Genomic DNA, 13,437 nt, shown 5'->3' on the forward strand with positions numbered 1-13,437 from the left:
CACATAGTAATAGCTATTAGCTGCTTGCTGTGAGGGCACTCAATAGGAGGGAGGGGCCAGGAGCGGAGAAGAGAGGGATCTTGGCCACTCTGTGCAAAACCAACTGCACAGAGAAGGTAAGTATAACATGTTTTTTATTTTTTTGAAAAAAAAACGAGACTTTACAATCACTTTAAACCAGTAGAACATGCTCAGTCTCTGTATTCCTCCATAGAAAACTACTTCATGACTTCCTGGTATCCATCCCGGAAGACACCAGAGCCGTTAGTAGAGTGACCTACAAATGTTTTCTTCAAGAATGATCCCATCGCAGTGGAAGAGTGCAACATTTCGGGGCTCCGCAGGACCCCTTCATCAGGCATGTGATAACAGCATACAGTAGTTCAGAGATATTTAAAGTGCCATCCACCAATCAAAATATACTTTTCCACCACAATGTAATCATTCTTAACCACTTGCCGACCGCCGCACGACTATCTACGGCGGCGGTCAGCCCCTCACAGGCAAAGTGACGTAGGTCTACGTCGCTCGCCTGTGAGGGTTTAGGGAGCGAGCGCGCGCCGCCGGAGGCGCGCTCCCGCTCCCGCGTGGTCACGGACCCCCCCGCGCGTGTGACCGGCGGACCCGATCGCCGCCGGCCACTCTGCGATCGGCGGGGGAGAGGGAGAAAGTCAGGCAGCTTGTGTAAACAAGCTGCCTGTCATTCTCCTCTCTGTATGAGAGCTGATCACATGGATCTACTATGTAGATCCATTGATCACTCTGCATACAGTTGAAGCCACAGCCAATCACAGTTAGAATCACGCCCCTAGGGACACACACAGCCCCTCCCTCTCAAATAAAGTTAACCCCTTCACTACCAGTGTATTTTTACAGTAACAGTGCATATATATAGCACTGATTACTGTAGAAATGTCACTGGTAACCCCAAAAGTGTCAAAAATGTCAGTCAAGGGTCCGATCTTTCCGCCGCAATGTCGCAGTACCGCAAAAAAAATCGCAGATCGCCGCCATTACGCGTTAAAAAAAAAAAACAACAAAAATGACAAAAATCTTTCCCTTTGTTAGTAAACGCAATAACTTTTGCGCAAACCAATCAAAATACGCTTTTTGCGATTTTTTTTACCAAACATAGGTAGCATAAAACAAATTGGCCGAAAATATTAAAAAATTTTGATTTTTACATTTTTTTTGGGGGGAATTTCATATAAAAAAAAGGGAAAAATATTGCTATTTTTGCAAAATTTACGCTCTTTTTTTGTTTATAGCGCGTGATCAAAAAATCGCACAGGTGATCAAATACCGCCAAAAGAAAGCTCTGTTTGTGGGAAAAAAAGGACGCCAAATTCGTTTAGGTACAGCGTCGCACGACCGCGCAATTGTCCGTTAAAGTCACGCAGTGCCGAATCGCAAAATACCCTCTGGTCGTTTAGCAGCCAAATCCTCCGGGGCTTAAGTGGTTAATTAAAACGTTTGGTTGCTATTTAAAGATGCACGGTGTGCTGGCAGTTATGTAAACAGATCTGTGATGCTTCCAGTCTCCAGCTGACAGCACCCAATACTGTTTCAGCCATGGAAGCTGCCATCTGAAGCCTCTGTTTGATCTGTAACTGCCATATTGCTGCACATGTGATCAGTTATAAAACCAGACATTTGAGGGTTTGACAGTTTGGTTGGGAGTACAAGCAAATACGACAGTTATCATTCCTGGCATTCCACAAATGATAACTGTTTTTAAACCAAGTTGATGGGTTTAGTTTGCTCTGAAGCTGGACTTTACCCATAACAACTTGATAAAAAATAACTGTTCTTTAGCTGGGGACATACATTCCACATTAATAATTATGCTACCAAAATGAGTGTGTGTTGTAAATTGCCTCCAGCATTGCTCCTGCTTCTTCCTGCTGGAGGCTGCTACGTATTTTGCTGAAGCCAAGAGCCCCTGAACAGCAGTAAATTATAAAGAAAAACTAAGCCCATCAATTTAAAGAACTTTACCCATAACAACGTTTTTTTTTGTTTTTGTTTTTTTACACAATAAAAGTTTATTGAAAGATGCAGCAGTACAATAAAGAAACTTGTATAAACATTAATAAGGAAAAGATGCATGAAGAAATCATAAACAAGGACAACAACTTACTTCTTGCTGGAGGCTGCCATTTTGCTGAAGCCCAGAGCCCCCAAACATCAGTAAATCATAAAGTGGAACTAAACCCATTAATTTAACAGTTCCAAAAAACAGTTACGCTCCTGGAATGCTGGGATTGCTAACTGTCACATTTGCTTGTGTCCTCAACCAAACTGTCAAACCATGAAATGTCTATTGTCATAACTGATCACATGTGCAGCCCCACGGCAGTTGCAGTTTAACCACCTCAATACAGGGCACTTAAACCCCCTTCCTTCCCAGACCAATTTTCAGCTTTTAGCGCTGTTGCAATTTGAATGACAATTGCGCGGTCATGCAACACTGTACCTAAACCAAATTTGTGTCATTTTTTCCCCACAAATAGAGCTTTCTTTTGGTGGTATTTGATCACCGTCAGGTTTTTTCTTTTTTGGTGCACAAATAAAAAAAGACTGAAAAGTTTGAAAAAAAAAAAAAGTTTTTTTGTTTAGGTTATAAAATTTTGTAAATAGATATGTTTTTTCCTGCACTGATGAGCACTGATGATGCCGCACTGACAGGCACTGATGAGGAGACACTGATGGGGTGGCACTGATGGGGTGGCACTGATATGCAGCACTGATGGGCACTGATAGGTAGCACTGATATGCAGCACTGATGGGCACTGATATGTGGCACTGATAGATAGCACTGATATGCAGCATTGGTGGGCACTGATAGGCAGCGCTGATGGGCAGTGATAGGCAGCACTGATGGGCACTGATTGGTGGCACTGATGGGCACTGATGGGCACTGATAGTGGCACTGTTGGGCGGCAATGATCGGCACTGATCGGCACTGATGGGTGGCACTGATCGGCACTGATGGGGGGCACTGATGGGCACTGATAGGCAGCACTGATGGGCAATAATGGGCACTGGTGGGCGGCACTGATAGATGGCAATAATGGCACTGGTGGGCAGCACTGATAGATGCCATTGGTGGGCAACACTGATAGGGAGGGCACTGGGGGGCTCTCTGAGCCCTGCTTGCCATCCCTGGTGGCCATAGTGGGCATCCCTGGTGGTCATGGGTGGGCATCCCTGGTGGCTTAGTGGCACCCCTCCCCCCCCAGGGCTGCACTGGTAATCAATGTTCTGATTACCAGCACAGACCCCCCCTGTGATCAGTGAGTAATTAGAAATACTCACTGATCACCCCCGCAGCAGCACCAATCCTCTGATCTTCTCCTCACTGACAGGATCTGTCAGGAGGAGAAGAGATCGAAGCCGTTACAACGGCTCTATTTACATTACATGACGGCTGTGATTGGACACAGCCGTCATGTGATCAGGAGGGCCAATCACAGGGCCCTCCTGCCGAATGATGTCGCTCTGTGTCCGAGGGACACAGGCACATCGAGATCGCGCCGCTGCGCGTGCCCGCGGCAGCGCGATCTCTCTCCTTCTGAAGGACGTTCCGGAACGTCCATTCAGAAGGACGAGACTCCCGCCCGGCCGTATATGTACTATGGCCGGGTGGGAGGTAGTTAAACAGAAGCAGCGTCCATGTCTGTAAAGGATAGGAGAGTTTAATTCTGCTTCAAGGGTGTCAGCAGATCGGCCTCTACAAACTCAGTAGAGGTTAAAAATGCCTAAAAAGAGCAACTGAGCATGTGCAGAGCAGGGTGAGACAGTGTATTGCTGGATTTTAAACAGTATAAGAACTTATTTTTAATGTTTTGCATAGATAATACCTGCAAAAGGGACCAGCCGGAAGTCATCTAGCAGGACTTCTGAATAAAATTCCACTTTAACGGTTTAAAAAAAAAATAGTTACATTCTTGGAATGCCAGGGTTGATGTCACATTTGCTTGGGTTCTCAACCAAACTGTTGAACCTTTAAAGGGCTGGTGTCATAACTGATTACATGTGGAGCACCATGGAAGTTGCAGATCAAACAGAAGCCGCTTCATTGGCTGTAAAGATAGGAGGGTTTCATTTTGCTTTAAGTATGTCAGAAGATTGGCCTCTACAAACTTGGCAGTGTCTAAAAATGGAACACAGCTGAGCATGTGCAGAGTAGGGTGAGACAGCGTATTACTGGATTTTACACACTTATTTTTAATGTTTTCCATAGCTATAACTGAAAAAGGGACCAGCCGGAAGCGATCTAGCAGGACTAAATTTTGAGACTAAAGTTCCACTTTAAGCCCAATCCAGAAATGTGTGCAATGGGGGTATCGATATTGGGGTGACAACACAGGAGCACGAATTCTGTTGTCACCCTGTAACAGGAAATGCCTGAATGAGGACCTGTGATGGTAGGATCGCCAGGTATTATTTTAATGAAAGCTGAAGACTTGAAACGAATAAATAATTTTCTCAAATGACATTCATACATTAAATCTTATATGAGGTTTTAGAAACTATGTTCCATTTGCTGCATTATTATTGCTGTTTGGGGATTTTCGTTTTATTATTTTTAATAATATTATTATTATATTTTTCATTGTCATTTTATACTATTGTCTGCTGTTGCCATTACACAATACTAATAATAACAAAAAAAACACGCTGGCGCTTGTCACCAGCACTCCAGCCAGCTCATCTGGCTGCCCGCTCTAGCCGTCTCCCCTTCTCTCTATGCTCCCTCCTTTCCCATCTCTCCCAGCACCCAGAACTCTATGGTGTGTCCCCGCCCCCTCGCTCGCACATACACACAGGGCCGGGGTCGGAGGTCGCGCTGACGTCACTGATGTCTTGTTGCTCAGCTGATCGGTAAACAGCCGCAGCGGTGACAGCTCGGAGTGGCGGGGATGGAGCGGGAAGTCCCGCAGGGCAGCGCCTGAGCCACCTCTCCTGGCACCGATCAGGTAGGGGGAGGGGAGGAGGTGGGGGGCGCATACCGTGCTTTGTGGCGGGGGTCCTGGAGGAGTCCTGTAGCGGGAGTCAGTGTCACGTGACAAGTCCTGCTCCCCTCCTGATAGGTGCCAGCGGGGCCCCGACTTCCAGGGACATGGAATGCACAGTGTGAGGGCTCAGCCCCGGCCGGAGAGACCTGAGCCTCAGCCTGGTGTGTACTGCTGGGGCTTCATCAGGAGAATTCCCCTCTACTGAGAGTCCCAGTGACACCAGGACAAGGAGTGACACCAGGAGCCACAGAGACACATACAGCAATACAAACCTGCCAGAGGGTCTAACACTTCCATTAATAATGTCTGTCACCCCATTAGAGAGATTCCCCCTCCCCCCGTCACTTCCCCTCTGACCCCCATCACTGTCCTGTGTCCTCCCCCATTGATTTTTACAGTCCCTCTGACCCTCTCGTCCCCAGTCCCTGATTCCCCTCATCAGTATCCTCTGTCCCCTTTACCCACTGATACCCCCATCGCTGCCCTCTTACCCCTGGGACTCTCCCCCCCCCTGTCAGTGTACCCCTGTCCCTGCGACTTCCCCCCCCCCATCGCTGTCTCCTGTCCCTGCGACTCTTCCCCCCCCCCCCAATCGTTGTCTCCTGTCCCTGCGACTCTTCCCCCCCCCCCCAATCGCTGTTTCCTGTCCCTGCGACTCTTCCCCCCCCCCAATCGCTGTTTCCTGTCCCTGCGACTCTTCCCCCCCCCCCAATCGCTGTTTCCTGTCCCTGCGACTCTTCCCCCCCCCCCCAATCGCTGTTTCCTGTCCCTGCGACTCTTCCCCCCCCCCCAATCGCTGTTTCCTGTCCCTGCGACTCTCCCCCCCCCCCCCAATCGCTGTTTCCTGTCCCTGCGACTCTTCCCCCCCCCCCAATCGTTGTCTCCTGTCCCTGCGACTCTCCCCCCCCCCAATCGCTGTCTCCTGTCCCTGCGACTCCCCCCCCCCCCAATCGCTGTCTCCTGTCCCTGCGACTCTCCCCCCCCCCAATCGCTGTCTCCTGTCCCTGCGACTCTCCCCCCCCCCCCAATTGCTGTTTCCTGTCCCTGCTACTCTTTCCCCCCCCCCCCCCCCTCAATCACTGTTTCCTGTCCCTGCAACTCCTCCCCCCCCCCCCCATCGCTGTCTCCTGTCCCTGCGACTCTTCCCTCCCCCCCCCATCGCTGTCACCTGTCCCTGCGATTCTCCCCCCCCCCCCCATCGCTGTCACCTGTCCCTGCGATTCTCCCCCCCCCCCCATCGCTGTCTCCTGTCCCTGTGACTCCCCCCCCCCCCATATCGCTGTCTCCTGTCTCTGCGACCTCACTGTCCCCTGTTACTCTGACTTCCCAGTTGCAGTCCTGTCACCCCATCACTGTCCCTCTGACTTTGCTGTCCTCTGTCCTTTTGGCATCTTCCCCCCTTCCTCTAACTCCCTCCACTGCTGTGCTTATGACTGCCCTGTCATTATCCTTCTGACTCCCCTGTTGCTGACCCTTGGCCATCTGGCTCCCCTGTCAGTAACTTCTGTCCCCCCTTACTGTTCCCTATGCTCCTCACCCCCCCCCCCCCCCAATTTCTCCCTCAAAGCCCAAAATTAGCCCCAAATGGCAATTCTTATGTAACCCCCCCCCCCCCCGCCATTGTACCTCTATCCCCTGTCTTTCTGACTCCCCTGTCATTGTCCAGTTGACTCCCCTATTGCTTTCCTCAGTACCTCTGACACCCCCCCCCCCCCAACCCCCTTATCACTGTCCCCTGTCCTTGTGATTCCCCCATTACTGTTCTCTGACCATCTGACATTAATGTTGCTTTCCTCTGACCCCCCCCCCCCCCATTAGTGTTCCCTAGCCATCTGGCTCCCCAAAATAAATAGGCTGCAATGCACCTCAACACAAAAGAAAAGGTGCTGCCTGCAGTTTGGCGTGGCCTTCTTAATGCGGCCCACCATTGGTTATAACGCAGAGGACTGCAATGCAAGTGGTGTGATTGGGTCCTTGGGATGCACATGGAGTGTACAGACTTCCCACCTCTGTACGTCTGTAGATAATCTGGATATCCTGGAACACACCTTTCTCTCTGTGGTGCTAGAACTCCCTTCTTCTCTCTGCCAGTTCTTAAACTTTCTTACAACCATGAATCAGATTTATACAAATGCCCTCCTCCTGGTCCCATGCAGTGCTGTGATTGCAGGGGATTACAGAGAACTGTTGGTAGAAATAATAGTAAATGAAGTTAACTTGTAACCTGATAATAGGAAGTATCACCATAACAAATGGATCTGACACGTCTGCTTTATAAAGGAAGCTTGTCATGAAAACAAACACAGAGCCTGTTATTTTTAACTTGCCTTCTGAAATGCCAGCTCCCTGGCTGTTGTGCTGACTATGTCACTGTGCCAATACATGTATACAGATATAGACTTGGGCTCGGTTCACACTGCCACAACGGGAAACTTGCAACTTTGCCACGCGACTTCATTGTGGCTTGCTTGTGACTTCATTAACAGAAGCCGATAAAAGTCGTGATGAAGTCGCCCCATAGTAGTGCAGGAACCTTTTTCTAAGTCGCTGTGACTTGAGTCGCACTGATTAGAACGATTCCATTGCAGTTATTGAGGTGCGACTTGTCATGCGACTTTGAACTCTCAAGTCGCATAAGACGCAGCAGTGTGAACCAGGGCTCATGACTATTCTCTAACTTTCATAGTCGTTCTCCCTCCTCCCTGCAGGGGTGTATGTATAAAAAAATCTCCCTCCTCCCTGCAGGGGTCTATGTATAAAAAAATCTCCCTCCTCCCGGCAGGGGTCTATGTATAAAAAAATCTCCCTCCTCCCTGCAGGGGTCTATGTATAAAAAAAATCTCCCTCCTCCCTGCAGGGGTGTATGTATAAAAAAATCTCCTTCCTCCCGGCAGGGGTCTGTATAAAAAAATCTCCCTCCTTCCTGCAGGGGTCTATGTATAAAAAAATGTCCGTCCTTCCTGCAGGGGTCTATGTATAAAAAAATGTCCGTCCTTCCTGCAGGGGTCTATGTATAAAAAAATGTCCCTCCTTCCTGCAGGGGTCTATGTATAAAAAATCTCCCTCCTCCCTGCAGGGGTCTATGTATAAAAAAATCTCCCTCCTCCCTGCAGGGGTCTATGTATAAAAAAATCTCCCTCCTCCCTGCAGGGGTCTATGTATAAAAAAATCTCCCTCCTCCCTGCAGGGGTCTATGTATAAAAAAATCTCCCTCCTTCCTGCAGGGGTCTATGTATAAAAAATCTCCCTCCTCCCTGCAGGGGTCTATGTATAAAAAAATCTCCTTCCTCCCGGCAGGGGTCTGTATAAAAAAATCTCCCTCCTCCCGGCAGGGGTCTGTATAAAAAAATCTCCCTCCTCCCGGCAGGGGTCTGTATAAAAAAATCTCCTTCCTCCCGGCAGGGGTCTGTATAAAAAAAATCTCCCTCCTCCCGGCAGGGGTCTATGTATAAAAAAATCTCCCTCCTTCCTGCAGGGGTCTATGTATAAAAAATCTCCCTCCTCCCGGCAGGGGTCTATGTATAAAAAAATCTCCCTCCTTCCTGCAGGGGTCTATGTATAAAAAATCTCCCTCCTCCCGGCAGGGGTCTATGTATAAAAAAATCTCCCTCCTCCCTGCAGGGGTCTATGTATAAAAAAATCTCCCTCCTCCCTGCAGGGGTCTATGTATAAAAAAATCTCCCTCCTCCCTGCAGGGGTCCATGTATAAAAAAAATCTCCCTCCTCCCGGCAGGGGTCTATTTTTAAAAATGTCCCTCCTCCCTGCAGGGGTCTATGTATAAAAAATCTCCCTCCTCCCGGAAGGGTATTATACAGGTCCCTCTCAAAAAATTAGCATATTGTGATAAAGTTCATTATTTTCTGTAATGTACTGATAAACATTAGACTTTCATATATTTTAGATTCATTACACACAACTGAAGTAGTGCAAGCCTTTTATTGTTTTAATATTGATGATTTTGGCATACAGCTCATGAAAAACCAAAATTCCTATCTCAAAAAATTAGCATATTTCATCCGACCAATAAAAGATAAGTGTTTTTAATACAAAAAAAGTCAACCTTTAAAAAAATGATGTTCAGTTATGCACTCAGTACTTGGTCGGGAATCCTTTTGCAGAAATGACTGCTTCAATGCGGCGTGGCATGGAGGCAATCAGCCTGTGGCACTGCTGAGGTGTTATGGAGGCCCAGGATGCTTCGATAGCGGCCTTGAGCTCATCCAGAGTGTTGGGTCTTGCGTCTCTCAACTTTCTCTTCACAACATCCCACAGATTCTCTATGGGGTTCAGGTCAGGAGAGTTGGCAGGCCAATTGAGCACAGTAATACCATGGTCAGTAAACCATTTACCAGTGGTTTTGGCACTGTGAGCAGGTGCCAGGTCGTGCTGAAAAATGAAATCTTCATCTCCATAAAACTTTTCAGCAGATGGAAGCATGAAGTGCTCCAAAATCTCCTGATAGCTAGCTGCATTGACCCTGCCCTTGATAAAACACAGTGGACCAACACCAGCAGCTGACATGGCACCCCAGACCATCACTGACTGTGGGTACTTGACACTGGACTTCAGGCATTTTGGCATTTCCCTCTCCCCAGTCTTTCTCAGGGTCCGGTCACCTCTTCTCGTTGTGCAGCGTTTTCTGCCACACTTTTTCCTTCCCACAGACTTCCCACTGAGGTGCCTTGATACAGCACTCTGGGAACAGCCTATTCGTTCAGAAATTTCTTTCTGTGTCTTACCCTCTTGCTTGAGGGTGTCAATGATGGCCTTCTGGACAGCAGTCAGGTCGGCAGTCTTACCCATGATTGCGGTTTTGAGTAATGAACCAGGCTGGGAGTTTTTAAAAGCCTCAGGAATCTTTTGCAGGTGTTTAGAGTTAATTAGTTGATTCAGATGATTAGGTTAATAGCTCGTTTAGAGAACCTTTTCATGATATGCAAATTTTTTGAGATAGGAATTTGGGGTTTTCATGAGCTGTATGCCAAAATCATCAATATTAAAACAATAAAAGGCTTGCACTACTTCAGTTGTGTGTAATGAATCTAAAATATATGAAAGTCTAATGTTTATCAGTACATTACAGAAAATAATGAACTTTATCACAATATGCTAATTTTTTTAGAGGGACCTGTATATAAAAAAAATCTCCCTCCTCCCGGCAGGGGTCTATGTATTAAAAAAAAAAAAAAAAAAAAAAAAAAATTTGCTGCAGAAATGTGACATTCGTACAGACACAATGACAATTCAATGGCTTGGACAGCCCGCTTCTCGGTCAGTAACAAGTGAAGTGGGCGTCCAGTACGAATTGTAGCGGCAGTTCCTTCTGCAGCTCTCAGCGGGTAGGGGCGGCCGCTCACCCCATTCACTATAATTACAGGTCACCAGCTGCTGCAGCCATTCGCCTCCCCGCTGCAGCCATTCGCCTCCAGCTGTGCAGATAGTGGCGAATAGCTGCGGCTTCCATCACTCTGTTCTAGTGAAAGGGACCGGCGGCTTCACCTACCCAATGAGGGCCGCAGAAGGAACTGCCGCTACAATTCACACCAGTCTTAATCGCCAGCGTGAATTGCTGGAAGATTGGTCAAAGCAGGGGAGCATGCAGTTCAATATTTCAAGTACAACATTGGGGGTACAGTGTTGACCAGCACTACAGAAGAAAAAGATTTGGGGGTTACCTGTTTCAGGTGATTGCAAAATGAGCAGACAGTGTGACCGGGCATTGGGAATAGATTTCTAGGATGCATCACTAGAGGGGTCACCAGAAGGAGGAAGGAGGTTCTGATTCCTCTATATAGATCTTTAGTGAGACCTCATTTAGAATACTGAGTCCAGTTTTGGAGACCTCACTAACAGAAAGATATTGATAGGATACGAGTCTTGAGACGGGTAACAAAACCGGTGAATGGTTTGGGGAATAAAACATATTAAAGCGGTAGTATACCGCTTTTTGCGACTTTTAACTGCAGGTAAGCCTATAATAAGGCTTACCTGTAGGTACAAATAATATCTCCTAAACCGGCAGCGAGCGGCGCATGTGCTCTGAAGGTCCGGCGGACCTTCAGCGTTCCTTGCCGTGAACTTGCCGAAAAATGACGTCATCGCGGCTCCGGCCAATCACAGCGCCGGAGCCGCCGAACCCGGAAGAGACACCGAGGGATCTTGTCAGCTCCCACAGCGGTGTCCGGGGGTCTGTGTCGGGGCTTCGTTCTAAGGTAAGTATTTCATAATGAGCTAGTATGCGATGCATACTAGCTCATTATGCCTTTGTCTTGCAGGGTTTTTTTTTTTTTTAAGTATACAACCGCTTTAAGAGACACTTCAGGAACTTAAAGTGATTGTAAATGAGCACCTTGTAAAACAACCTCTTTCAGTTTTAAATAGAAATCAAAGATAGCTTTGATAGACCCCCCCCCCGCCTTCTTAAGAGTTGATAGATGCACAAGCCTTACATTTATTTATTTTTTATTTTATTAATTGTTGCTTGATTTAGTTTTCTTTCCTTTTTTTGTTTGTTTTTTTTTTTTTGCCCCCCCCCCCCTTAATTCTTTATCAACCCCCCGTATTTTCCTATACATTTTTGTAATATGGTATCCACTATACCAGTCTTTCATTAGAGTGGTCATTAACCACTTGCTGACCGCCGCAAGAACATATACTGCGGCGGTCAGCCCCTCACAGGCAAAGTGACGTATCGGTACGTCACTAGCCTGTGAGGCTCTGGGGAGCGAGCGCGTGCCGCCGGAGGCGCGCTCCCGCGCGGTCACGAACCCCCCTGCGCGTGTGACCGGCGGGCCCGATGTCCGCCGGTCACTCGGCGATCGTCGGGGGAGAGGGAGAAAGGCAGGCGGCTAGTGTAAACAAGCCGCCTGTCATTCTCCCCTGTGTAGGAATAGTGATCATACGGTTCTACTATGTAGGACCGTTGATCACTGTTCCTACACCTCAAGCCACAGCCAATCACAGTTAGAATCACGCCCCTAGGGACACACACACAGCCCCTCCCTCTCAAAAAAAGTTAACCCCTTCACTACCAGTGTCATTTTACAGTGACAGTGCATATGTATAGCACTGATTACTGTAGTACTGTCACTGGTAACCCCAAAAGTGTCAAATGTCAGTCAAGGGTTCGATCTGTCCGCCCCAATGTCACAGTCCCGCAAAAAAATCGCAAGATCGCCGCCATTACGCGTTAAAAACAACAAAAATGACAAAAATCTTTCCCTTTGTTAGTAAACGCGATAACTTTTGCGCAAACCAATGAAAATACGCTTTTTGCGATTTTTACCAAACATATGTAGCATAAAACAAATTGGCCGAAAATGTTAAAAAATTTAGATTTTTACATTTTTTTTGGGGGGAAATTTCATATAAAAAGTGTGAAAAATATTGTTATTTTTGCAAAATTGTCGCTCTTTTTTTGTTTATAGCGCATGATCAAAAAATCGCACAGGTGATCAAATACCACCAAAAGAAAGCTCTGTTTGTGGGAAAAAAAGGACGTCAAATTTTTTTAGGTAAAGCGTCGCACGACTGCGCAATTGTCCGTTAAAGTCACGCAGTGCCGAATCGCAAAATACCCCCTGGTCAGGAAGGGGGTGAAATCTTCCGGGGCTTAAGTGGTTAATGTTGCTTCAAAATCTGGTTCATGTATATTCATTTTAGGAGGCACTCGGGTTTGGCTTCTGGCTACGACTGGTGTCTTACTGGAAATTGTACAGATGAACCTTTGTTCCTTTTTATACATGTTTTGTACCTATAAAAGCTAATAAAAATATAGAAATAGAAAATGAAAGGTAGACGCTGATTGGTGCACAGCAGCTTCAGATTCTGGCTACTCTTAGTAAATTCCCTCTATAAAGTCCATTGGACAGCTATTTGTTTTGTGTCATGCACATACATTACATACCTTCTAGGTAAATCAACCAGCTGCTGCACATAATTTAATTCCTGACACGTGAATAAACCGGTTAAATGTTTAATTATTTTGCTAGAGCGCCTAGGGTGAGGAAACGGTTTATAAGTCATAGTCCTTATAGAGCTTTGGCATACTGTGTGTTTTTTCTGGAGGTTTCAGCTGTTAGGACTTTTTACAATCTGCTCCTTTCCTTTAGGGGAGGGCATCAAAACCCAGATCTGACAAGACCAGCAAGATGTGGCTCAAGCTGTTTCTGCTGCTTCTCTACTTCCTCATCCTCTTCGTACTGGCCAGATTCTTTGAGACAATAGTATGGTACGAGACGGGCATCTTCGCCAGTCAGCTAGTGGACCCGGTAACTTTAAGCTTCCACCAGCTGAAGACCATCTTGGAGTGCCGAGGCTTAGGATATTCTGGTCTTCCAGAGAAGAGGGATGTCCGAGAACTTGTGGAAAAATCTGGTAAGGCATTCTAAAGTTTGAGTTGTAACAATATAAATA

The 13,437-nt window shown here is 47.1% G+C and overlaps 1 protein-coding gene across 2 annotated transcripts in view; it reads left to right on the forward strand.

Annotated features, from left to right (window-relative positions):
- Nucleotides 1-4,819: 4,819 nt before the first annotated feature.
- Nucleotides 4,820-13,437, forward strand: part of LOC309548060 (charged multivesicular body protein 3) — a 114,307-nt gene continuing 105,689 nt past the window's right edge. Inside the window, exons 1-2 of one of the 2 annotated variants that reach the window (XM_082248029.1) lie at nt 4,820-4,982; nt 13,134-13,398. In XM_082248029.1, the coding sequence (XP_082104155.1) occupies nt 13,173-13,398 (226 nt within the window). In that variant the 5' untranslated portion in view covers nt 4,820-4,982; nt 13,134-13,172. The remainder of the gene's footprint in view (nt 4,983-13,133; nt 13,399-13,437) is intronic. The other variant, XM_082248027.1, reaches the window with a different exon arrangement.

The sequence above is a fragment of the Pelophylax lessonae genome (assembly GCF_965119305.1).
Source record: "Pelophylax lessonae genome assembly, chromosome: 1".
NCBI classification, from domain to species: domain Eukaryota; kingdom Metazoa; phylum Chordata; class Amphibia; order Anura; family Ranidae; genus Pelophylax; species Pelophylax lessonae.